This window comes from Channa argus, chromosome 1 (genome assembly GCF_033026475.1).
Source record: "Channa argus isolate prfri chromosome 1, Channa argus male v1.0, whole genome shotgun sequence".
In the NCBI taxonomy this organism is placed as follows: Eukaryota; Metazoa; Chordata; class Actinopteri; order Anabantiformes; family Channidae; genus Channa; species Channa argus.
The window spans coordinates 8,919,222-8,943,789 of record NC_090197.1 but is presented as its reverse complement, the minus strand read 5'-3'; the positions used below and the strand labels follow the sequence as shown (position 1 = coordinate 8,943,789).

The following is a 24,568-nucleotide window of genomic DNA, read 5'->3' as shown; positions in this document are numbered from 1 at the left end:
GAAGTCAAAATAAGCCAATTTGTTTAAAGACCAGGCAGAGAAAAGCGTATAGCATGGCTGGAATTTAGTCTCATGACCCAGTGCTGTGTAAGCTTTCTCTCATTTCTCCTTTCTGTCTATTTTCCACAGGGCCGAGTGGTTCGGTCATCACACTGACGGGTTCAGGATTTGGCAACGACTCCCAGTTCGTCTCTGTCACTATAAACGATGTCCCGTGCAATGTGTCCACAGTCTCCGACACACAGATTCAGTGCACTGCAGGAGACAGCCCGGGGGGGGCCTACCCAGTTGTGGTGCATCACCATGTCAAAGGTGACACCCAGTCATCTGCAATGTTCACATATGAGCTGACTCTGAGCGGAGTGCAGCCCAGTGAAGGTAAGGCAGAATTTAATGTTGATTTCTTTAGTTGGATTTATAATTTTTTGTAGGGTTACATTAAATAAATACATTAAATGTTACAGGCAACATGTTGGCACTGCTGAAGCAATTAAGGTTACATTTTCACCCCAGTAGCTACATGAAAAAAATACATTTTGAAATAAAAAAACATAACAAAAACTTAGTTAACTGTATAAAGTTTGCTGTATTTCACATTCAGTTCTGTAAATGTTAAATTGGTTAGTGGGACTAGTTTTTGAATTTTTCTTTATATCCATGTGACATTTTAAGGTCCAAATTATCTTTTGATTTAGTTCTGTCTTTGTAATGTATTTAATCCCAAATACTATTTTAGAGCATGCAAGACAATAAAAACAATATAAATCACTCATCTTTATAATACTACATCCAGGTTACATACACTAAAAACAACAAGCAAAGACAATAAATACAAAGTTAAACAATTGAAAGAGGGGAAAAAAAGTTTTTTTTAATATTGTATAAAAAAAGAAAAAACAACAGTTTACCTACATTGTACAAATTTCCATATAGAACAAGTACAGTGCCATATTGTTCCAAAGCAAGGAGTTTTCTCCAGTAAAATTTCTATTTTTAATTATAGCCGAAAAGCTTGTAGTTTCTTTTTTTTTTTTAGTATTTTGAATCTGTTCGTACTTCCTCATCTGTTATTCAGGCAGTTTTGGTGGTGGAGCTCTGCTGTCTGTGCAGGGTTCTGGGTTCGACCCACAAAACTCCACGGTGGTGATCTGCGGAAAAGAGTGTGTTGTTTCCAGAGACGTATCAACATCGACCTTTCTGTACTGCAAATCGCCACTCAACAATGGTACATTTAATTTACTTCTGTTTAATCAGTAGAACTACTGCTTTTCACTGCTGCTTTCCAGACAGTCCTGAATACACTTTTTCAAAAACTCTTAATACAAATCAAACATTTGACTCTGCTGATCAAACACACAAATTTTAAATGATAGGTTTTTACATTTCATGGTTGAAAGTTTTTATTGCCCTCAGTTTCATTACCTCTTTTTTTTAGTTTACATATATTTGAATGACATGAACAGAGACATAAATCCTCACTATCAGATCTTTGCAACTACTATGTTCTAGTGTCAGGTTGGTTTACATATTAAAATCTGTCTAAACAGCATCTCCCTAATGTCTTAATGCAAAAATCAAGAGAAGGAAATATTTGATTGATGAAAATGTTCAGAGTTGTCTATAACCATGTGTTCACAGCAATTAATAAACCGCAAGCGGTTCAGAAAGTGCTTTTTGCTTTCAGGCTTCATACAATTTATGTTGTTCATTTATGTAAAAAGACACAAGATAAAAAACATGAGCCGTAACATTTCGGTACTGCACCCTTCATTCTGTCTTAGATCCATACAAAAGAAAGTAAACATGATTTAAGGCAGAGGTTCAAAGTTATTTTTTACTTTAGAAAACAGCAGTACAAGTAAAAACAGATTTGATGTTTCTGAATGAAGGTGCTCCTCATTTGTCACAACAAATGTAATGCACGTCACTTTTTTTTTTACTTGTTTAAGTGTTAAGCTTTGATTCAGAAAGAGCATATTTCTGATAGTTTATGAGATTTTAGTTGTATTATGACAAACTCAGTTCTGCTCTAACTGAGACAGAGTTGTAAGAATGTTGTCATAATTTCGGTTTAGCAGAACATGTCAGGCATGTGTCAACATCCTGTTATGACAAATCTGTAGCTTGGTTTTATCTCTGTATATGCATGTTAATTCTAAGTGTGGTCGCGTGCGGGTGTCCTGTCCGTTCTCAGGGTCTCAGGCAGAGGTGAGCTGTGTGGTAGCCGTCGTTAACCAGCTGGATGCTGTCAACATATCAAATGGCTTCACCTACAAGTCTCAGCTGACTCCAGTGATCACTGACATCTCTCCACAAAGAGGAGGCACAGCTGGAGGCACCCGGCTCACGATCACAGGCTCCGGTTTTAGGTGCAGTAAAGGAAAAGGAAAATTTGTTTTGGTGCCTTATAGTAATCAAGTATATTGTTACATATAGTATGTTACAATAGTTTGTACTATAAAAATGTACAATATATAATATATTCATAGATAGTATGAATTCCCAATACAATCTATAACATAACATTTTATTTAATACATCTTGTTTATCTTTGGGTTGACACACAAACTAATAAATCGCTCACAGTATTCTCATTTTAATTCTTGGACCTTATTTAATCCCATCACGTTTACCTTTCAGCACAAATGTGAATGAAGTCAATGTGACCATCGCAGGGTCTGTGTGTGACGTCCAGTGGGCCAACAACACTCAAATCATCTGTGTGACCAATGCTCAGGAGCAGTCTCAGCAAACCAAAGTCATGGTCAGCATCGGAAACCAAGGCATCGCCAAGATGGTGAGAGAGAGCGGTCTTTGACCTTACTGACATAACTGGGTCATGTCCTGTCAGGTGGATATCACATGTTTTGTGTCCGTGCTTGTCTTAATGCGGCATCTGTTTCTTTCTTTAGGACAATGCAGATTTCTTCTACGTTGATGTGTGGTCGTCCAGGTTCACATGGGGCGGTCTGTCTCCGCCTGAGACAGGAATGTTCGTCATCATTACGAAAGGCCAGAGCATCCTGCTGGACACAAGCACCCCTGTGCTCAAAATGCTCCTTATTCAAGGTACAAAAATGATTTCTTTTTTTACACGTACTATCTTTCTGTATTTATCTATACGTTTTTTTAAATTTGTTTCATTACATAGTTTGTTGGGGCATCAGAGAAGACAAAAGAATTTACTAACTGGTTCCAGCATGATGTGTGAACAGTGTATCATATTCAAGAAATTCAAACTTTTCAAGCCTAAAGAGCTCACACACAGCACATGTCTCCTTAACAACACAGTATTAATTTAATCTGGTGTTTCTTTGTGCTCAGGAGGCACTTTGGTGTTTGATGAAGCCGACATTGAGCTGCAGGCGGAAAACATCCTGATCACAGACGGCGGGAGGCTCCAGATTGGCCAGGAGGGGGCACCATTTCAGCACAAGGCCATCATCACACTTCACGGTCACCTTCGCTCACCTGAACTTCCTATTTACGGTTCCAAGACGCTGGCTGTCAGAGAGGGAGTGCTGGACTTGCACGGTTAGAAACACACAACTATGGTTATAGACAAACCAGATATTTGGTAGATTCATATGTAAAACTGAATCATGCCACACCAACTTGACATACATCCTGTGAAGAGTTGAATTGACATTTTTCCCCTTGACACAAACTTTCTTATTCACCTGACCACTGAGATGCAGGTCATTACTCACAACTTGCTTCTCCAGGTATTCCAGTTCCTGTCACCTGGACCCACTTGGCCCAGACAGCGACATCTGGCTCCATCACACTGACCCTGATGAAGGCTGTGACGTGGAAAGTTGGAGACGAGATTGTCATCGCCTCCACTGGCCACAGGTAGAGATTGGAACTCATGCAAGTCATAACTGAAGGAAAATGTGGAAAGAAATAACACTGATTGAACACCCATTTGCATTTTTATAGTAGAATACCAATGCAGTCGATTTACTCACCAATAAATATAAATGATTACATAATTAATGTAAAAAAAAACATATTTTCAGAGCTTCAGTATTAGGTTATCCCAATTGTTGCTTGTCCAGGCACAGTCAGGCAGAGAATGAAGTGAGGATTATTGCCGGTGTGTCAGATAATGGGAAGACGCTCAACCTGACGCAGCCGCTGAATTACACTCACCTCGGGGTGGCCGTCACACTGCCGGATGGTACAGTGTTTGAGGGCCGAGCAGAGGTGGGTCTCCTCACCAGGAACATAGTGGTACGAGGCTCTGAAAATGTAGAGTGGAGTGAGCAGATCCAAGCCTGTCCCGATGGATTTAACACAGGTACTGTGTTGGGTGTTTTTCTGAATTAATTTTAGACTAAATTCTTCAATGAATAAAAATATCAAGTACAATTTGTAGAGCCATCAGTTAAACATACAACATAAAACCTTGCCTTTCTTTCCTCCCTAAACCTGGAGTCTTTAGGTTAACACTGTAATGTTCCCATTACATTATTGTACTGGTTTTGAGAGAACAATAGCAACATTATGTGCGATAGAAATCTTTATGTTCTGGGTGCTGCAGGTGAATTTGCAACCCAAACATGTTTCCAAGGAAGGTTTGGCGAGGAGGTGGGCAGCGATCAGTTTGGAGGCTGCATCATGTTCCACGCACCAGTGCAGAATCAGAATCTTGCAGTTGGCCGACTGGAATATGTTGAGGTTACATTTTAAGATTTCTTAAAAAAAAAAAAAAACAGAAAAAAAAAAAGTTCTTGCACTGCATAAAGTCTTATTGACAGGTGCACACAATAAAAAAATGAAATGACAACTACTGTATAGAAAGCATCAAGCATCACCTTGCTCTGGTGTTTATTTTGTCATGGCAGAAAAACCAAAGGACCTTTTCTGAGTTAAAATCTTTACGCTTTTGTGCCCCAGGTCTTCCATGCAGGACAGGCTTTCAGGCTGGGACGTTATCCCATCCACTGGCATCTGATGGGAGACATCAACTACAAGTCGTATGTGAGGGGCTGTGCGATCCATCAGACCTACAACAGAGCTATAACCATCCACAACACCCACCGGCTGCTGGTGGAGCACAACGTCATCTACGACATCATGGGTGCGGCCTTTTTCATTGAGGACGGCATTGAGACGAAGAACATCCTGCAGTACAATCTGGCTGTGTTTGTGAAACAAAGCACCAGCCTGCTGAACGACGATGTCACTCCTGCTGCTTACTGGATCAGCAATCCCGACAACATCGTCCGCCACAATGCCGCCGCCGGGGGCACCCACTTTGGCTTCTGGTACCACATGCAGGACTTCCCTGATGGCCTGTCCTACATTCAAAACATTTGTCCGAAGAGAATTCCCTTGGGTGAGTTTTACAACAACACTGTGCACTCTCTGGGGAGGTTCGGCCTTTGGATCTTCCAGGAGTTTTACCCAATGAGGGATGGAAGCTGCTACTACCAAATTCCCCAGCCCGCTGTCTTCCGGTCCCTCACCACCTGGAACTGTGAGAAGGGTGCCGAATGGGTCAACGTGGGTGCCGTGCAGTTTAACAACTTCGTCATGGTCAACAATGAGAAAGCTGGGATTGAAGCCAAGCGCATCATGCAGTGGGCCGTGACTGACTTCGGGGAAAAGGGAGGTGCTGCGGTGTCCAACAGCACCATCGTGGGCCACGTGGACGAGCTTGGCCTGGGAGGCAACTTCTGCACCTACCGAGGTGTCATCCTGCCATTTGATGATGGCATGAGTGTCCTTAACACCAAGTTCCTCAACTTTGACCGCAGGTCATGTGCAGCTATCGGTGTAACCTCAATCAATGGTGTGTGTGTCGATCGGTGCGGTGGCTGGTCTGCCAGGTTTGGTGGCATCCGGTTCTTCAACTCACCCAACAAAGCCGGCTTCAGGTGGGAGCACGAGGTGCAGCTGGTGGACAATGATGGCTCACTTACAGGTACTCAGGCTGTAGACTTATGCGAAAAAACGAGAGGAACAATGTATTAGTCAATACTTTCTGACCCACCTAACATATCTGTGTCTCTCAGCTAGTTAGTTCCTCTTGAAAAAACAAATCAGCATCAACATATTTCCTTTCACATTAACTTCGTGTAGGGGGTTAGTTTCAGGAAAAGGTCAGCTTCAGGTTAATGTAAGTACAAAACGCATCTTGGTAGGGGAACAAAAGTCAACCCAACATGCGGCATCTCTCTCATATTGATAGCTGCTCCCTGACACTTTATCTTTAGAATGTATAATGTAATGTACTGTATCTATTTGCTCTGCCACTGCATGTGCTGTGTGGTGTTCAGGGACAGTACATTGTGAGGATCATCAGTGTTTTGCTCAATAGCATTAGAGTTCTAAATTTTGTATAATAATGGGGCCTATATATGCGTTTCCAATAGGTTTTATCAGGCTTTAAATCTACACACAGTACCTGTCAAGTTATCAATAGTCAAGTTGCTTTTGGTTTGTATCTTTGCATTTTATCGTTGGCGATATTTGTTACACCAAATGCCCAAGTAACAGATCTTTAACCTCGTTTGATCTGAATTACTGCAAAGTTTTCTTTTCCATATTTTTGTTTGCAGTTTATAACATAAATGCAAAATATGTTAATCCTTAACACTTTTGCACACGCTACTTGACTTAAAGGTAAATGTCTTAAAAACTGAAATTTTATGAATGATTTTTTTTTAAATAACACTTTCAGAAATTGGATCAGGATTGTAAAATTTTTCTCTCCTCAAATCTGCAACTTAAACTACCAGGTATTACCATTTTATATTTCTGCAGAAACGTAAGTAATGAGGCACATGTGGAAGATGTGACTTATGCATCAAAGACCACTATGACTTTGTTTCATCAGTAGCTTGGTCCGATTGATGCCCAGAGAAATTACTGCCATGCTTGGAATCCATTTACTTGAGTTTTGAATTTGTTTACTTCTGCCACCTCTGCATACAGTATATTGAGCAACCAGCGAAGCCATTACAGACCTAGTCATAAAACATTTCTTAAGGATAATGCAGCCTACTGTAAGTGAGCTTATCCTCCATTCCTGCTCTCGACGGTACTCTGTTTGTTTTCAGGAAATATCGACCACAAAGTGGTGCCTGTGAGCCCCTTGCTGGACCCCGCTCGCTGTTCACAGAGTGCTGAGTGGAGCGTGGGTTTCCCCGGCGCTGTGTGCAACCACAACGTCACCTTTCATCGTCTGGCATTCAACAATCCCTCACCGTACACTCTGCATGGGAAGGATGTCATGTTAACCAACTCGTTTGGTAATAAAACACACAGTTTGCCGTGAAAATAGCAATGACTTTGTTACAGTATCTTTAACCTTTTATTGGCCTCTGCTGGTGATTAGTGGGTATTACAGTAGATTTGAGGTATTTTAGAAGGAAGGGCCATTGGCTGTGTTTTATTCTGTCATAAACAGCATAGGCATGCAGTAACAAACCTAATCACCAAACATAAAACAAAGAATATACATTCAGTCAAAACATGCACAATATTAAGTGATGACAAATGATAAAAAACACTAACAATCGGTCATGGCTGCTATATAGCATCAATAAAGACTGTCGAGCCTCTGTTGTTTTAAATTTCAATAAAATTTATGACAGATTTTAATATGGTAGATTATATATTCAGTGTTTAGCATACATAATTGTAGAAAACCTAACAAATACCACTTGAACAGTAGAGAAGAAAAAGGGGTGACAGAGAAGAAAAGTTATTTGACTTGTGTGATGTTTGCTTTTTTGTAAAATGAATCGTTTCATATATACCTGATTTACCTCCTATGGGCACATGGAGGCTAGTGTATAAAAAGATAATGAATATAAATAAAGTATCAGTTGGAATAAAATGTCTGTATAGGAGATGTTATTGTTGAACAAAGATTTTTTTACAAATTAAAACAATTGCTGTAATGTAATGTAATGTAACCTGTCTGGTTCTTCAGCACTGATAGTGTGTATTTAAACTCACGGTCACAGGCACCAGCGTGGTCCCCTATCTGGCGAGAAGACTGACTCATCCCTTTGGCTGGATGGCCCTGCTGCCTTCACAACAAATCTACAACTGGTACTTTGACAAAGCGGACCACGTCACTGACATCAGTTATAGTGCAAAATTCTACGGCTTCAAGGTGAATTTAGAACCTTCTCATTACTGTAATGGAGGTACATCGTTTGAAGGTACTGAGCCTTTCTTCCTAGTTACAGTTATTCTCTGTTTTCTCTTAAACAGTCAAATCAATATGTCATCGTCAACCACAACTTCACTCAGAGTCTAGACAGGGTTCATGTTATTGACTACAGGGACGGATCATCAACACCACTGAACTTCACCAGTAACAACGGAGACTGGTACTTCAATAACAGCTCCAACAACCTCTACTACATCGGTTAGAGCCATTTTTATAAAACACTCCAGATAATAATACTAATTTCAATAACAGTTGAATTGACCCCTTCAATGCAACCGCAAGGGGGCACAAGCCAGTGTCTTCTTGTGCCAGTCCCAAGTCTGGATAAATGCAGAGGGTTGTGGCAGGAAGGGCATCCGACGTAAAACACATGCCAAATCAAACATGCGAATCGTGGCAAAGACTTCCATACCGGATCGGTCGGGGCCCGGGTTAACAACGACCGCCACCGGTGCTGTTGGCCTACAGGGTACCGGTGGAAATTGGACTACTGTTGGTCGAAGACGAAGAAGAAGAGGAGGAAGGTGTGTTCGTAGGCAGAGAGAGAAGAGGAAGAATGTAGGACTGACAGTAGGGACTTTGAATGTTGGTACTATGACAGGGAAGGCTAGGGAGTTGATCGACATGATGCAGAGAAGGAAGGTGGACATACTGTGTGTCCAGGAGACCAGGTGGAAAGGTAGCAAGGCTAGAAGCTTAGGAGCAGGGTTCAAGTTGTTTTACCATGGGTCAGATAGGAAGAGAAATGGAGTAGGAGTTATATTGAAAGAGGATTTTGTGAGGAATGTTCTAGAGGTGAAAAGAGTATCAGACAGGTTGATGAGTCTGAAGCTGGAAGTTGAAGGGGTGATGTTCAATGTTGTGAGTGGTTATGCCCCACAGGTAGGATGTGAGTTAGAAGAGAAGGAGAAATTCTGGAGTGAGTTAGATGAAGTGATGCAGAGCATCCCCAGAGGTGAGAGAGTTGTCATTGGTGCAGATTTCAATGGGCATGTAGGTGAAGGGAACAGAGGTGATGAGACTGTTATGGGCAGGTTTGGTGTTAAGGACAGGAACGCAGAAGGTCAGATGGTGGTTGACTTTGCAAAGAGGATGGAAATGGCTGTAGTAAACACTTTCTTTCAGAAGAGGCAGGAACATAGGGTGACGTACAAGAGCGGAGGGAGAAGCACTCAGGTAGACTACATCTTGTGTAGACGTTGTAATCTGAAAGAGATCAGTGACTGTAAAGCATTGGTAGGGGAGAGTGTAGCCAGACAACACAGGATGGTGGTGTGTAAAATGATGCTGGTGGTGAGGAAGATAAGGAGGACTAAGGCAGAGCAGAGGACGAAGTGGTGGAAGTTGAAAAAGGAAGAATGTCGTTTAGTTTTCAGGGAGGAGCTGAGACAGACTCTGGGTGGTTTGGAGGTGCTTCCAGATGACTGGACTACTACAGCTAATTTGATCAGGGAGACAGGTAGGAGGGTACTCGGTGTGTCATCTGGAAAGAGGAAAGCGGACAAGGAGACTTGGTGGTGGAACGAGGAAGTTCAGGAGTGTATACAGAGAAAGAGGTTAGCTAAGAAGAAGTGGGACACTGAGAGGACTGAAGAGAGTAGACAGGAGTACAGGGAGATACAGCGTAAGGTGAAGATAGAGGTGGCAAAGGCCAAACAAAGAGCATATGAGGACTTGTATGCTAGGTTGGACACTAAAGAGGGAGAGGTGGATTTGTACAGGTTGGCCAGACAAAGAGATAGAGATGGAAAGGATGTGCAGCAGGTTAGTGTGATTAAAGATAAGGATGGAAATGTATTGACAGGTGCCAGGAGTGTGATGGGAAGATGGTAGGAGTACTTTGAAGAGTTGATGAACGAGGAAAATGAAAGGGAACGAAGAGTAGAAGAGGTGACTGGTGTGGAGCAGGAAGTAGCAAAGATTAGTAAGAGTGAAGTGAGGAGGACATTGAAGAGGATGAAGAGCAGAAAGGCAGTTGGTCCTGATGACATACCTGTGGAGGTATGGAAGTGTCTAGGAGAGGTGGCAGTAGAGTTTTTGACTAGTTTGTTTAACAAGATCTTGGAGAGTGAGAGGATGCCAGAGGACTGGAGGAAAAGTGTACTGGTACCAATTTTTAAGAACAAGGGAGATGTGCAGAGCTGTGGCAACTACAGAGGAATAAAGCTGATGAGTCACACAATGAAGTTGTGGGAAAGAGTAGTGGAAGCTCGGCTAAGGGCAGAGGTGAACATTTGTGAGCAGCAATATGGTTTCATGCCTAGAAAGAGTACAACAGATGCAGTATTTGCTTTGAGGATGCTGATGGAGAAGTACAGAGAGGGTCATGGGGAGTTGCATTGTGTCTTCGTAGATTTAGAAAAAGCGTATGACAGGGTGCCGAGAGAGGAGCTGTGGTATTGTATGAGGACGTCTGGAGTGGCAGAGAAGTATGTTAGAGTGGTGCAGGACATGTATGAGAGCTGTAAGACAGTGGTGAGGTGCTGTAGGTGTGACAGAGGAGTTCAAGGTGGAGGTGGGTCTGCATCAAGGATCGGCTTTGAGCCCCTTCTTGTTTGCTCTGGTGATGGACAGACTGACAGATGAGGTTAGACAAGAATCTCCCTGGACTATGATGTTTGCAGATGACATTGTTATTTGTAGTGAGAGCAGGGAGCAGGTGGAGGAAAATCTAGAGAGGTGGAGGTCTGCTCTGGAAAACAGAGGAATGAAGCTTAGCCGCAGCAAGACAGAATACATGTGTGTCAATGAGAGGGACCCAGGTGGAATGGTGAGGTTACAGGGAGCAGAGGTGAAGAAGGTGCAGGACTTTAAGTACTTAGGGTCAACGGTTCAGAGCAACGGAGAGTGTGGAAAAGAGGTGAAGAGGCGAGTGCAGGCAGGTTGGAACGGGTGGAGAAAAGTGTCAGGTGTGTTGTGTGATAAAAGAGTATCAGCGAGAATGAAAGGAAAGGTGTTCAAGACGGTGGTGAGACCAGCAATGTTGTTCGGCTTAGAGACAGTGGCACTGAAGAAAAGACAAGAGGCAGAGCTGGAGGTAGCAGAGCTTAAGATGTTGAGGTTCTCTTTGGGAGTGACGAGGATGGACAGGATCAGGAATAAGTACATCAGAGGGACAGCTCATGTTAGATGTTTTGGAGATAAAGTCAGAGAGGCCAGATTGAGGTGGTTTGGACATGTTCAGAGGAGAAACTGTGAATATATCGGTAGAAGGATGCTGAGGTTGGAGCTGCCAGGCAGGAGGTCTAGAGGAAGACCAAAGAGGAGATTTATGGATGTAGTGAGGGAGGACATGAAGTTAGTTGGTGTGAGTGAAGAGGATGCAGAGGATAGAGTTAGATGGAGGCACATGATTCGCTGTGGCGACCCCTGAAAGGGAGCAGCCGAAAGGAAAAGAAGAAGAAGTTGAATTGACCCCTTCATTGATTTTAACTTTCTTCTTTTGGTTCTAGTTTGACTAGTAGAGGTACATACATAGTGTTACACTTCCCACTTACTTCCCTGTGTCAAAATATCTCTCTACTTCCGGCTGAAAAATGACTCCAGATGACATCACTTGGAGGAAGCTTCAGTTCAGATTTTGTCATCTTGTTGCTAACACTATAGAGTTTGTGATCATGGTAAACCTGCTTTTCCAGAGCTCCCCCAGATGACATCATCTGAACTCGTAATGATGAAAAACTTTCAGCTAGAAGCAGAGAAATATTTTAATATAGGGAAGTTAGAGGGAAGTTTAAAAGCATTAATGTACTTTAACACCCTGAACTAAATCCACAAAGAGACAGCTGAATATTGGTGACATTGCCTTTTTCAATACTTAATTAAGCAAAAATGTGAAATATTCACTTTTTTCAGCTTTTCAATTTGAATGATTTGCTATTTTTCCTCATAATCTATATCAGGTATTGCATATCTTTGGGTTTGGGACTGTCACAGTTTGGTTGAAACCAAATGTCACAGTGGCTTGTGTGAACCTGTGATTATTTTTTTACACACTAAACCAGCAGATTAATATTAATAATTACATAGGACTGTTGTGGAAATACATATGTACAGTTGACAGGAAAATGGAAATAGTTACTCAATATTTTTGAAAGTTAACATTAGTCTTAGTAAAACCTGACATATTATTATCATTTTTTATGAATGTTACTGTTAAACAAACCTGGAAGTTCAATGACAATAAGCTTTTATTTTTTGACAACAAAACATATGAAAATGAGTTTGTGCCTTGTAATGATAATTAACTGGATTGATTAGCTTGTCCTTTTGATTATTTACCACGTTAATATTGTTCCAAAAGAGAAAAGTATAAATTTCACATTGTTCTGTTCCCTCAGTGTCTGGGAACATGAACCAGCGCAGGCGTCGTGACACCATTGACCGCTCCATGATCGACATTGGGATTTACCTCTGGGCGTACAAATGCTGGTACCCAATTTGCATCCAGCCAACTCCAGCTACAACATCACTTCCAGCTTCAACATTACTTCCAGGACTTCCAGGACTTCCAGGCACAGGGCCACCTTCCATCACTTCTATGTATAAAATCGTGTATGTTTTAACATGCAACATGTTTTGCATTCATTATCTAAAACAACGTATCTTGTTACTGGTCACAGGGTATGATGGACACAGTTTGAGTCACAAATTAACTGCATGTCTTTGGATTGTGGGATTGTGAAACCAAATTCTCACTGGAACCCATGCAAACTGCATCCATAAAAGCATTAATTTGAGAACATGTGGACCATACCAATAACAGTCCGGCAGATTTTCTCTGCAGTACTTTATACTTACATAGTCGTCCTCACCCAGTTGCTTGCAGTAACCCAGTAAGTTTTAGAACCAAGTTTGCACCATTTTGTTTTATATCAAAATCTCTGTATCCAACAACCTTGGTTCTTCTGGCAGTATTTAACCTAAAATTGCAAATAGCGCAAACATGCACCTTCTACAGCACAGGGGAGCTTCAGTGACTGCACTCTGAGCTGCTGCTACAGAGCTAAAGACCAGTAAACAACTTATTTAATGTCCAAACCTGAAATACTCTATGGTTTGGCCTTTCTAACACTAAAGTCTCTCCGTTTTTGATTAGATTCTGGTCTAACACCACTTTCTGGGAACATTCGGCTGAAAACAACTTCAGAGTACCAACACAGGGCTCTGATGTGGTCATTCCATCAGGTAATATCTTAAAATAAGAAACATATCTACAGAAGTAGGTGCTGTTATGTTTTCTCATACATATCTGTTGTGGTCAGATTGACTGATTTTTATATCCTCATCAAACCCCAGGGACGTGGGTTATTTTGGACGTAGACACTCCTCCTCTCAACAAGCTGAGCATCTTTGGAGTTCTTGACATCCCTGACACCATGAACAACTCGTTCACTAGACAGGTTGGGCCTCAGTACAGGACTGTGGTAGTAGATGCTGTGTACATCTCCATCCAGGTCAGTCTGATCTCTGTGATTTTGATTATTTCAACCGTACTACTTTAATTTAGAGTCTGTTTCATCTCACTCACCTAAAACTTTATTACACTAATTTGTGATTTTAATTTTAAAAACAGCCATTCTCTGGTTTCAAATTTGAGGACTTGCATTTAATCTGGTATTTACAATTAATTGAACATCTATATCATCAGGTTTTGAACTGTCGGAGAAAAAACATCATTCAAACGACGCCTTCAGTGATTTTGAACTTGCTTCTTGTGGTTCTAGTTTGAGTAGTACATGTACATAAATGCCGTTAAACTTCCTATTGACTCCCTAAATCAAAGTATCCCTCTACTTCTAGATGAAAAACATCTCTAGACGATAATCACTTAAAGGAACCTTAAGTTCAGATTATGTCATCTTGTTACTCACACTATGGAGTTTGTAATCATGGTCAACATGCTTTTCCAGAGCTCCCCAAAATGACATCATCTGAACTCCTAATGATGAAAAACTCCTCTGGGTGATGTCATCTGGAGGATTTTTTCAGCCAGAAAGCAGAGAAATATTTAAATATATGGAAGTCACTAGGAAGTTTAAAAGCATTGACGTACACGACACTCTAAACTAAAGCCATATAAAGCAAGTTGAAAATTGGTGTAGTCGCCCCTATAGGCTCCAAGAAATCATGATTGTAATTTTTTCTCAATAATTTTACATTTTGTTGAAGTTTGAATAAGAGCTTATGATTTTGTCAACAGTTAATTGACAAAATCATAAGCAGTAAAATAAAAAGCAATGAAAATAACTAAGTTGCAGCCCTGAATGGTACATATGAGGAAAATAAGTGGCATCTGTGACAACTTTTAATTAACTCTTACACAATACATAAACTTAATAGGAAGTGACACTTTCATGTAAATAAATGTTAGTTTGTCGCCTTACATATGACAACAGTTATTGAACCTATAGGGAACATAAAGAGAAATGTGTTTTGTGTCTCAGCAGCAGCCACAGAGTGTTTTTGAATCAGCTGAAGAAAAACAAATTTCAAACTAATTCAAGAAATAATTCCGTTTGCGGCACAGTTTATGCCCTCAGTCACATGTGTTTACGCTCTTTCAGCTTGGACGGCTGATTGCAGGGTCAATTGATCAGCCGTTCAGAGGTCAGCTGAACATCAGACTGAGAGGGAACCATCTCACTCCTGAATGGCCTCTTTCAAATGGACCCAACCAAGGATCCAAAGTCCTGGGTAAGATAATGGTTTTAGTTTAGGCTTCACATGCTAAGCTGATCTGAAGGCCGATGCCCAAATGTGAGCAAATGTTGGTGGTTTCCTTCATTGCCGTCATTCCCATGAGCAAGGCAAATAAACCAGCCAAGTGGTCAACAATTCTTATTCTAAAGTCTTTAGAAATCTCCTTAATTGGAGCAACGGCGCCCTCTAGAAACCTGTGTTGTCAAGATCAAACTCTGATTCCTCTACTTTACACAAAGCAGTGATTGTCCTCCCATTGACTAAAACGCCTGACTCATACATTCATTTAACCTTTAAATAAATGAATAATTCTAGAGCTTTAAATACTTTTGCCGCACACATTTTTAAGAAAGGTAATTTTTTTCTTAGGGTTCTCTATCAGTTTTAGGAAACCAGATAATGTTTCGTGTCATATTTGCACAAATGAAGCCAATTCTAAAAGCTTCTGTGTTTTAACTGCTTCTTCTCTGTTGTCAATGTGTAACTTAAACATGGCAGGAACTGTTTTTGTCGTGACAAAGGGCTAATTATAAAATAATCCTGTAAAATGTTTTCTATGCCATGCAACAGGGGTGTTTGGTTCACTGGAGTTGTATGGACAGCCTCACAGTATTTACTTCACCAAACTTGCCGCCACTGCTTACGCTGGATCCAGCGTCCTGACCCTCGCGCAGTCCGTCGACTGGGAGGTGTGAATTATTGTTTTCGCTTTCGATCCATTTCTCAGTTCATGTAAAGATTAAAACCTGAATAAGTTATTAATTATAATGTAAAGTCTGTACTAAATATTGACTTTAAAGACAATAAAACACTTCAGCAACTACAATTACATGAATTGCGAGGAAAAATTGCGGACATATTCCGATGTGTTTACAGGTTGGAGACCAAGTCGTCATCTCCACCACCAGCTACAGTGCATGGGAGACAGAAAAGCGTCAGATTACCACTGTGTCAGCAGACGGACGCAGCCTCACCCTGGACCAGCCCCTGAGCTACACTCACATCGGTCGGTCCACCATTTGCAAATATCTCGTGTTTGCTTTTTGTTGTGCATGTGTATATTACCCTTAGACAGTGTGAATTGTTTTCAGTGGGAGTTTTAAAATGTAATTTAAATTCAAATATTTGCTATTTTTCATCCAGGTGAGACTTACTCGGTCTCAAATACATCTCTCTTCTACACTCTGGCTGCTGATGTTGGTCTCCTGAGCAGAAACATCAAGATCATGGGTCAGGATTATCCAGATTTGATGAAGGAGTCCTTTGGTCCAAGACTATTGGTCGGTTCCTACTACTGGAATGGAATTAACTACAAAGGTACTATGGGAATATATTTAGTGTTTTAAAATACAGCTTTTTTTTGTGTTTTGTTTTTTGTTTTTTTTTGAGTACGTTAGCTGTAAAATCATAACTGGATTGTATATTTAAAACTGTTTCAGTACAGTAGGTGTTTGTGTCTCCTACTACTGCAGCATTTTCTATCACAGTCATTGATCATATTCCACCAGACACACACACACACACTTCTGACATAAAATGGTGTTTAACCCCAGTGTTACTGTCAGAAGTTAGTTATAATTGGATAGTATCATACTTTCAAAGGTAAGTTCACAAACATGTACAGTGTATAGTTTTACTCCTTGAGTGTTTGTATGCACAATACAGTAAAGATAGAGTAAATCCTATTTTCATATTTTCTTTCAAAAGGCAAAGCTCAGATCAGAAACGTGGAGTTTATTCAGTCGGGCCAGGAAGGCTGGACCGACTACACTGACCCTCGCTACTCTGTGGCCTTCCTCGACCTAGGAGATGTAGGATCATACACACACACACACACGCAGAAACAAATACAAATTTAAACCTAAAGACTGTTGGATTACATGTATAACAATCCACCAACATTGTAAAAGCTGCTTTAGATTACAGACTTTGCAAAAAATGCATGTATATGCGTCAGGAAGGGCAACTGGCGTAAAAATCTGTTCCAAATCAACATGAAGACATGAAAACAAAATGATCTGTAACCCTGAATGATGGCAACCCTGAACTCACAGGATAAGCCAAAAAGACAAAAAAAGTAAAATACAAATTATGATACATTTGGAATATTACACTAAAATTAAATAAAGTGTGATTTTTGTTGAGGCTTACTGTATTAAAATTCAACATATTGCAGGAATATGTAGATGAGATGGGTCTCGAAATGTTATTTGGGTCATGTATATTTTAATTACAGTCAATGTCATAAAGCAAATAAAGTCTTTTAGAAAAGTTGCTTTTCCCATACCTGACTGCAACAAAGAGATTCTTTTTAAACTCTTAAAAACATTTTCATAGATCTGTTAAATGTGTAAAATATTAAATTGAATCATTTTATTCTGTGTTTAAAGGTTTTGAACGATTCGTACATTCAAGGCTGTGCTTTTCATGACGGCTTCTCTCCAGCCATTGGAGTCTTTGGGACAGACGGACTGAAGATCGATGATAACATCGTCCACCACACCGTGGGAGAAGGTAAACACCACACTGTGTCCATTATTGCTTATTAAAAGGGAGACATTTTTTTAGGTAAAGCATCTCTCACGGTCAAGATAATTTAGTAATGAACTACTTTTCCTTTATTTTTATCCCAAACTATACAATGTGTTTTTGCAGGGATCAAAATTTTGGGCAACAACATAAAGATGATGAGGAACCTGGTGATGATGACATTATGGCCTGGATCATATCAGGGAAGAAAGGAGCCAAATAACTTGGATTGGAACGCTGCCATCGAGGTCTGTTTCCTCATAGATACAAGCAAAACACTTGTAATCCCGTGTTTATAACCTGTCCTATTTTTTTTCTCTAACATCAGGTCAACAAAGGGACAAATGTTGTGCTGCAGAATAACATTGTGGCCGGTTATGAGAGAGTGGGCTATCACATCGATGGCGAACCCTGCCCAGGTAAAGGAAAAGCGTAGTGATTTCACCAAGCTAGTCAGAAGTGGTAGATATTATCATGTTCACTTATATTTCACAGTTTTGTTTTGTTTTTTTACATGAAGTCTTAGATGTTCGTGGTCCTTAAATATGTTTTTCTCCCATGACTTTTGCCTGTACAGGCTATTGGAGTGACAGTGAGAACTGGATTAACAACGAGGCTCACGGAGGCCTGTTCGGAGTGTATCTCAATAATGATGGTTTGCCTGGCTGCTCACTCATCCAGGATTTCTTTGTCTGGAAGAGCTTTGACTACGGCATCTACTTCCAAGTAGGAAAACTAAACTGAAAGGGCAACTTCACTGAATTTTAACTTGCTTCCTATGTATATAAACAGCATAAAACAAAGCTCACACTGAGCAGAAGTATTTGAAGTTTTTATTGTACATTGACAACAGAGCATCATCTTCTTACTCGTTCTCTCCTGCTCGCAGGCCGCGATGAACGTCATTGTTTCCAACGTGACCCTGGTGGACAACGGGATGGGCATCATGCCTCTCATCTTTGCTCCTCCTTCTGTCTTCCATGCATACGCTGATAAAACAGCACAAATTCAAGTAAGTGTCGCTGATTCATCTTTATTTAATCATTCAGTTATGACCTTTTTACTGAAGATTTCGTTCATATGTTTTCCTAGAATGCCTTGATCGTTGGCAGCAGCCCAAACTTCAACTGTTCAGACACCTTGTCCACCAGCGACTATAATATTGCCATCACTGCTGGCCATCGTGCCCCTAGACCTCTCAAAGGTAGAGTATCATCTCCTTGGTGTCTATACAACCCCAATTCCAAAGTTGCAACAATGTGTAAACAGCATGCAAAGATTTGCAAATCTCAGCAAGCCATATTTTATTCACAATAGAACATAAACAATATATCAGATGCATTGAGACATTTTACCATTTCATGGAAAATATTAGCTCATTTTGAATTTGATGGCAGCAACACACCTCATAAAAGTTGGAACCGGGGCAACAAAAGGCTGGAAAAGTAATTGCACCAAATCAAAAACAAATGGAGGAGCATTTGACAACTAATTAGGTTAATTGGCAACAGGTCAAGATGGGCAGAGGTTCACCAATCTGTGACAAACTTCATCTAATAATTGTGGAACAATTTCAGAAAAATGTTCTTAAACGTAAAACTGCAAAGAGTTTGAAGATCCCACCATCTACAGTATATAATATCATCAAAAGATTCAGAGAATCAGGAGGAATCTTTGTGCGCAAGGGACAAGGTTGAAGGACGAAACTGGATGTGCATGATGTTTGGGCCCTTAGGCTGCACTGCATTAAAAACCAGCGTGATCTGGACAACTGGACACCACAGCATGGGCTCAGGAACACTTCCAGAAATCACCGTCCGTGAACACAGTTCACCCTACAAGTTAAAGCTGTGTTATGGAAACAAGAAGCCGTGTTGCATCATAGAAAACAAAATCTGGCAACAAAGGCCCAAAACTGTTGAGCAGCTAGAATCCTGCATCAGACAAGAATGGGACGACTTTCCTCTCCTAAAACTCCAGCAAATGGTCTCCTCACTTCCCAGACAGAGGAATTTACAGACATTCGCTAAAAGAAGAGGGGATTTGGGGGGGGGGGGACAATGGTAAACATCACCCTGTTCCAAGTTTTATGAGATGTGTTGCTGCCATCAAATTCAGAATCAGCAATTTTTTCCATAAAATTGTGAAATATCTCAGTTTCGACATCTGATATCTTGTTTATATTCTGTTGTGAATAAAATATTGGTGGATGAGATTTGCAAATCATTGCATTCTGATCGTAATTTATTTATTTTTCGATAAAAGGTATTTAAACTATTGATTCTGTTTTGACTCTGTACAGGTGGCAGATCTGGAATCTGCTGGCCAACTTTTCAGTCTGGACACAACCAGGCTCCTCTAACTGCCCATCATCTGAACAACAACTACAATTCCATCAAAGGACTAATAAACGTCACAGGTAAGTTTAGTCTCTGAGTATTTTTTGGAAAATCCGAATTCTGTAATTACTTACAATTACAATTAGTTATTTAGCAGTTACATTTACAATTAAGCAGCTAACAGCTACTTCCCTTCCTGTTCTTCAAATCTTTTTTTTCCCTCTTTTCTCTCGCCAGACACAAAATTTGTCGGTTTCAGAAATGTCTGCTCCAGCGAGACAAATATCATGTTCCTCACCAACCCAGAGAACGAGGACCTGCAGCACCCTGTGCATGTGTCGGGCATCCAGTTGATTGACAGCACAGAAAACGCTAAAGTCTTTGTGCACAGGTCTAATCTGGGGTAAGTCAGTTGCAGTGTTCATGAGACAGTGATAAAATGATGACATGTTATCTATAACAACTGAGATGACATCTGGTTATGTTTAATATATTGGGAAATATAGTTTTCAGAGAATCCTAGAGCAGTAACTAGGGCTTTAAATTGTCAATTTACCAACTTTATCGTTGCTGCTTTAATGATTTCAGTGGACAAAACTGAAATCTACATCTACTTTATCTGCTGAAGTAGATGTTGGACATTGTTTTGTTTTTTATGTTTCAGTAAAGTGAACCCGTCCGACTGTGTGGACATGGACTGCGATGCCAAGAAGAAGACTTTGCTGAAGGACTCTGATGGGTCGTTTCTGGGCGCAGTGGGAGCCGTGGTGCCTCATTCTGAGTTCGAATGGGGTGGTGATCCAAGGAGGGGACTGGGTGACTACCGCATCCCCAAAGTCATGCTCACGTCCCTCAACGGCAGCCGCGTCCCTGTGAACCAGATCGCTCCATACAAAGGTACCTACACCAAGGGATTCGGACTCTTTTAGTAGTCTTGTAGTAGTAGTAGTAGCTTAGTACTACTGTAAATAGAATAGAAATTATTTGTACATCGTAAAAAAATTGCATTACGGACTGGTCTGCAGCTTTGGAGGCTGAGTGACATTTCCTTCCTATAGCCATCATTACAATTTCCTGTGACTTGTGCCATAGAACCCTTCTGTTGTGAGGCTCATAACTGTCGTTGCCCTTATTCATGTGCCGTTTGATCAGTAGCCAGTCACGGCTGGTGATTTATCTGGGATCTACCTTTATTGTCCTGCATGACATTTCTGCTGACAGTATCAGAAAATGAACACGTTATTTGTTTCATTTGTGCACAGGTGTGATCAGGAAAGACTGCGTGTACATGAGTTCCTGGCAGAGCTACAAGTGTTTCGGGCTGAACTACAGGATGCTGGTGATTGAGAGTCTTGATGCCGATACAGAGACCAGGCGTCTGTCCCCCGTCGCCGTGCTTGGAGACGGCTTCGTGGATCTCATCAACGGTAATGCCACAGTTCTCATCTGAATAAAACTCTAGTGGCCCTAAAATCTTAATGGTCTCTCTACAAACCATCTAAAAAAACTAAATGATTGCGTGTGTTCTTGTCCAGGCCCTCAGGATCATGGTTGGTGTTCGGGCTACACCTGTCACAGAAGAGTGTCTCTCTTCCACAGCATCGTAGCCACTGGTCACGCCTTTGACGTGTACTTCAGCAGCGTCAGCCCTCAGAAACTTCGCCTCATGATGATCAACGCTGATTCATCTGAGGTCAGTGCCCAGATTTTAGAGCCCTGCTCAGAATATCACTTTTACCAAAGTTATGAACTTATCTATTTATTATTTCTGCAGAGCGTCATCGTTTCAGTCTTCTACTCCAAGCCTCAGCGGTTGGATGTGTACATTGACAACCAGCTTGTGGCTCCGGCTAACGCTCAGTGGAACGCGAAGAAAAATGACTACATCCTAAAGAAGCCCATCTATACAGGTAGTAAACACAGAAAATGGGTAACGTGACTAAATCATTGCAGACATAGATATAAGCAGGACATGGTGCGGAATCACATACACAATACACATACAAGGTATGATATGACACTTCAGTGCAAATGTCCCATAATTATTAAAGGAGCTGTTAGTATCTAGAGTTACTAAATTTAGTTTTTACTACCTCACCATAAGAACCTGAGGGTGCAAGAATGTTTTTTTACATTTTGCATTTCTGAAATCACATTTTTCTTCACGTGATCCCTTCAAGGTGAATACATCCCTCAGCTGAACGGCACTGCGGGCACCAACTACTTCGACCAGGACTACAAGATGCTGAAGGTACTGCTGAGAGGCTCCACGCCCGTAGAGATCCGGACTGCCCCAGTTCTCATCATCGCCTTTGGGCTGCCCAGTATGACTGAGGAGCAGTTCTTTGGAGACAACCTGATCATGAACCTGGCAGCTTTCCTTAAAGTTTCCCCAAGCATGATGCGGATCAGCAAGATCATCCGGGAGAATGGTGGGGCACGGCGCAGGAAGAGATCGACAGGCCTGTCGGTGGAGGTGGAGATCAAGAAACCTCCAGTTCAACAGACCACCAACAGCACTAACAGTTAGTGTGGACATAAGTGTTGTTTTTTACGGTTTCCATGCGTCATGCGTGCCTGTAAATTCCAATCCAACCCTACAATAAAACTCAGCATCCCCTTCTACTTTCTTCCTTCTCAGATGAGCAGGACTTCACACTGTTAAAGAACATTGCTGATGATCTGGGTCAGGCAGCACTTACCGGAAACCTCAGCCAGTCCCTTGGCTTCAACGTGTCTTCGTTGGGCATCATCCCACCTCCTCCTTCCTCATCGGACCCGAGCTGGAATCAGGTGAAGCTAATGCCAGAACATTTGCTTAGTAAATATTACATTAAAACTCTAATACCACGTTTACTGGAATCCATCATCACTGGTAGTTTTGTGCTTCAAATTTCAGGTGGCCACAACCGAAGTGTCGAGGGATCAACCTACGGTGAGCTACGTGGCCAGCGTGGCCAGGCTGCTGCTGATGAAGGAGCCGATATCCGGGGAGTTTGTGGGTCCACTGTACCAGCAGCCCAGTCTGATGGCTGTGGACGAGCAGGTGAAGCTCATCTCCAACCAGATCATTTTAGCTGCACAGCTGCTAAATCTGATATTTCAAATTAAGAGGAGAAACATGAGCAACAAAAAGTAGCTTAAGAGTTGAAGCACATTACAGAAAGCGATTTAGGAGACACTTTAATCCTAAGCAACTTACAAATAAGTAGCCGCCAGGAGGAGCAGGAGTCAAACCACTGACTCTGAGCTTCATGGACGACTGCTCTACCAACTGATCCACAGCCGCCATTTCCACATAGCTACATGTACAGTTACAGCTTGTTCCCCACTTTTTCTGTCTCAATCTTTATTGTCAAACTATCATGTAAACACTAAGTGTGGTGTTTTTTTAAAAAGTAAAATAAGACAAAATTAAGAATGGATACACAGTACTTAAGTTGTATATCCACTTTTTAAAATTAAATTTTGGTTTATTGGAATAATAACTTGTAGAAGACAAAACAGTCTTATGGTTCTGATTTTCTACTCTGAAGCAGTCGATCTTCTATAAGTTGTTGCCTAAGGTTTCTTCCAGGGCTGTTTTATTGTTTGTCACCACATAAGTAAAAACACACTCAGAATCAGATACTTTACTTCTTTTTGAATAATTTTGTGGTTGAAAACTTCTCAATTTCTCTCATTGAACCATATTTAAAGATTCCACAAGCTGATATTAATATTACATATTTAAATAACATCACACCTACATAACGACCAACAAGATTCCATTTTAGACAAACAGTGGCGTGGAATTTTAGGGAAAGGTAAGAAACAGACAAACAATGGGATCTACCATCTGTAATGGCCTGTGTTGTTGTTTGCAGGGTGACTGTGTGTCTGTGGGAGTGACGACCCTCACTGTTACAGCCAGCCTGAAGGACGCCAGTGGAAATACCAGAGACGGACTTCAAGGAAACATCACCATCCCGTTCAACAGCTGCTGGGCCAATTTTACAGATTTGTCCATTGTCACCACTGGTTCGTCTCCATGCTTGCTTTTGAAATCGGTCCTAACTGGCTGAAACTTATTGCAGTTCAGATAAAGCTGATATTGAGTAGATTACTGCCCGACTGCCACACAACTGTAGTCTCTGTCATCATAAACTGACTTCGGCAAAGTGTCAGATGCAAGAAAAACACTTATTATCAAGCTAAGATGCAACATTATTTCTTCCTGCAGGAGATAACCTGAAGATGGGCTTCACACTGAAACAGTGGGGCACGGAGTCACGGTCCTTCAACATCAAAAACACTGCAACCACCCTGACTTCCAACACCAGCACCAGCAGCAGCGCCAGCAGCAGCGCCACCGCCGACCCCGGCACCGTCACTGTGCCAACGTCCACTGCACCACAGACCACCACTGTCAGTAGAACCTCCAGCTCCAGCACAGCTGTCTCTGCCAGCAGTCTGTGTCTGATCAGCGTCATTTACGCCTTGGCCTGATACTCTGAAGGCACATTGATATGTTAGATAGCTCAGATTGCTCTATGAAGTATACATTATCATTCTTTAGTCGCTTTAAAATAAACAAGTCTGATAAATGAAACAAATGTATTTCCATGCATGATTGTTTTTCTGTTTCCTTTGTTTCAGTATATGCAAATGGCTGTTTGATTTAATTAAACATTAGGTGTGAGACCCTCGACTTTGTGTTTTAAAGCAAAAGGGAAAGTGCTTCACTTGGATCTGTAACAAGCTGAAAGAAGATCTTTGCGGTTGCTCGAAACTTTCTCACCATGGACTCTGTCCATGGTGCTGA

The 24,568-nt window shown here is 41.3% G+C and overlaps 1 protein-coding gene across 1 annotated transcript in view; it reads left to right on the top strand.

Annotated features, from left to right (window-relative positions):
• The window catches only part of pkhd1l1.1 (PKHD1 like 1, tandem duplicate 1), a 47,424-nt gene extending 23,061 nt beyond the window's left edge, over nucleotides 1–24,363 (top strand). The window contains exons 39-76 of the mRNA XM_067482409.1: nucleotides 130–378; nucleotides 1,076–1,225; nucleotides 2,195–2,369; nucleotides 2,641–2,797; nucleotides 2,913–3,069; nucleotides 3,325–3,534; nucleotides 3,726–3,855; nucleotides 4,062–4,303; nucleotides 4,547–4,683; nucleotides 4,903–5,932; nucleotides 7,071–7,262; nucleotides 7,983–8,134; nucleotides 8,236–8,392; nucleotides 12,535–12,748; nucleotides 13,293–13,381; nucleotides 13,493–13,650; nucleotides 14,761–14,890; nucleotides 15,467–15,585; nucleotides 15,773–15,902; nucleotides 16,040–16,213; nucleotides 16,604–16,707; nucleotides 17,287–17,410; nucleotides 17,552–17,673; nucleotides 17,754–17,844; nucleotides 18,003–18,151; nucleotides 18,315–18,437; nucleotides 18,518–18,629; nucleotides 19,728–19,844; nucleotides 20,002–20,167; nucleotides 20,429–20,661; nucleotides 21,027–21,191; nucleotides 21,300–21,457; nucleotides 21,539–21,674; nucleotides 21,945–22,289; nucleotides 22,406–22,557; nucleotides 22,664–22,810; nucleotides 23,631–23,784; nucleotides 23,987–24,363. Of these exons, the coding sequence (XP_067338510.1) occupies nucleotides 130–378; nucleotides 1,076–1,225; nucleotides 2,195–2,369; nucleotides 2,641–2,797; nucleotides 2,913–3,069; nucleotides 3,325–3,534; nucleotides 3,726–3,855; nucleotides 4,062–4,303; nucleotides 4,547–4,683; nucleotides 4,903–5,932; nucleotides 7,071–7,262; nucleotides 7,983–8,134; nucleotides 8,236–8,392; nucleotides 12,535–12,748; nucleotides 13,293–13,381; nucleotides 13,493–13,650; nucleotides 14,761–14,890; nucleotides 15,467–15,585; nucleotides 15,773–15,902; nucleotides 16,040–16,213; nucleotides 16,604–16,707; nucleotides 17,287–17,410; nucleotides 17,552–17,673; nucleotides 17,754–17,844; nucleotides 18,003–18,151; nucleotides 18,315–18,437; nucleotides 18,518–18,629; nucleotides 19,728–19,844; nucleotides 20,002–20,167; nucleotides 20,429–20,661; nucleotides 21,027–21,191; nucleotides 21,300–21,457; nucleotides 21,539–21,674; nucleotides 21,945–22,289; nucleotides 22,406–22,557; nucleotides 22,664–22,810; nucleotides 23,631–23,784; nucleotides 23,987–24,252 (7,016 nt within the window). The 3' untranslated portion in view covers nucleotides 24,253–24,363. The remainder of the gene's footprint in view (nucleotides 1–129; nucleotides 379–1,075; nucleotides 1,226–2,194; nucleotides 2,370–2,640; nucleotides 2,798–2,912; nucleotides 3,070–3,324; nucleotides 3,535–3,725; nucleotides 3,856–4,061; nucleotides 4,304–4,546; nucleotides 4,684–4,902; nucleotides 5,933–7,070; nucleotides 7,263–7,982; nucleotides 8,135–8,235; nucleotides 8,393–12,534; nucleotides 12,749–13,292; nucleotides 13,382–13,492; nucleotides 13,651–14,760; nucleotides 14,891–15,466; nucleotides 15,586–15,772; nucleotides 15,903–16,039; nucleotides 16,214–16,603; nucleotides 16,708–17,286; nucleotides 17,411–17,551; nucleotides 17,674–17,753; nucleotides 17,845–18,002; nucleotides 18,152–18,314; nucleotides 18,438–18,517; nucleotides 18,630–19,727; nucleotides 19,845–20,001; nucleotides 20,168–20,428; nucleotides 20,662–21,026; nucleotides 21,192–21,299; nucleotides 21,458–21,538; nucleotides 21,675–21,944; nucleotides 22,290–22,405; nucleotides 22,558–22,663; nucleotides 22,811–23,630; nucleotides 23,785–23,986) is intronic.
• Nucleotides 24,364–24,568: the final 205 nt, after the last annotated feature.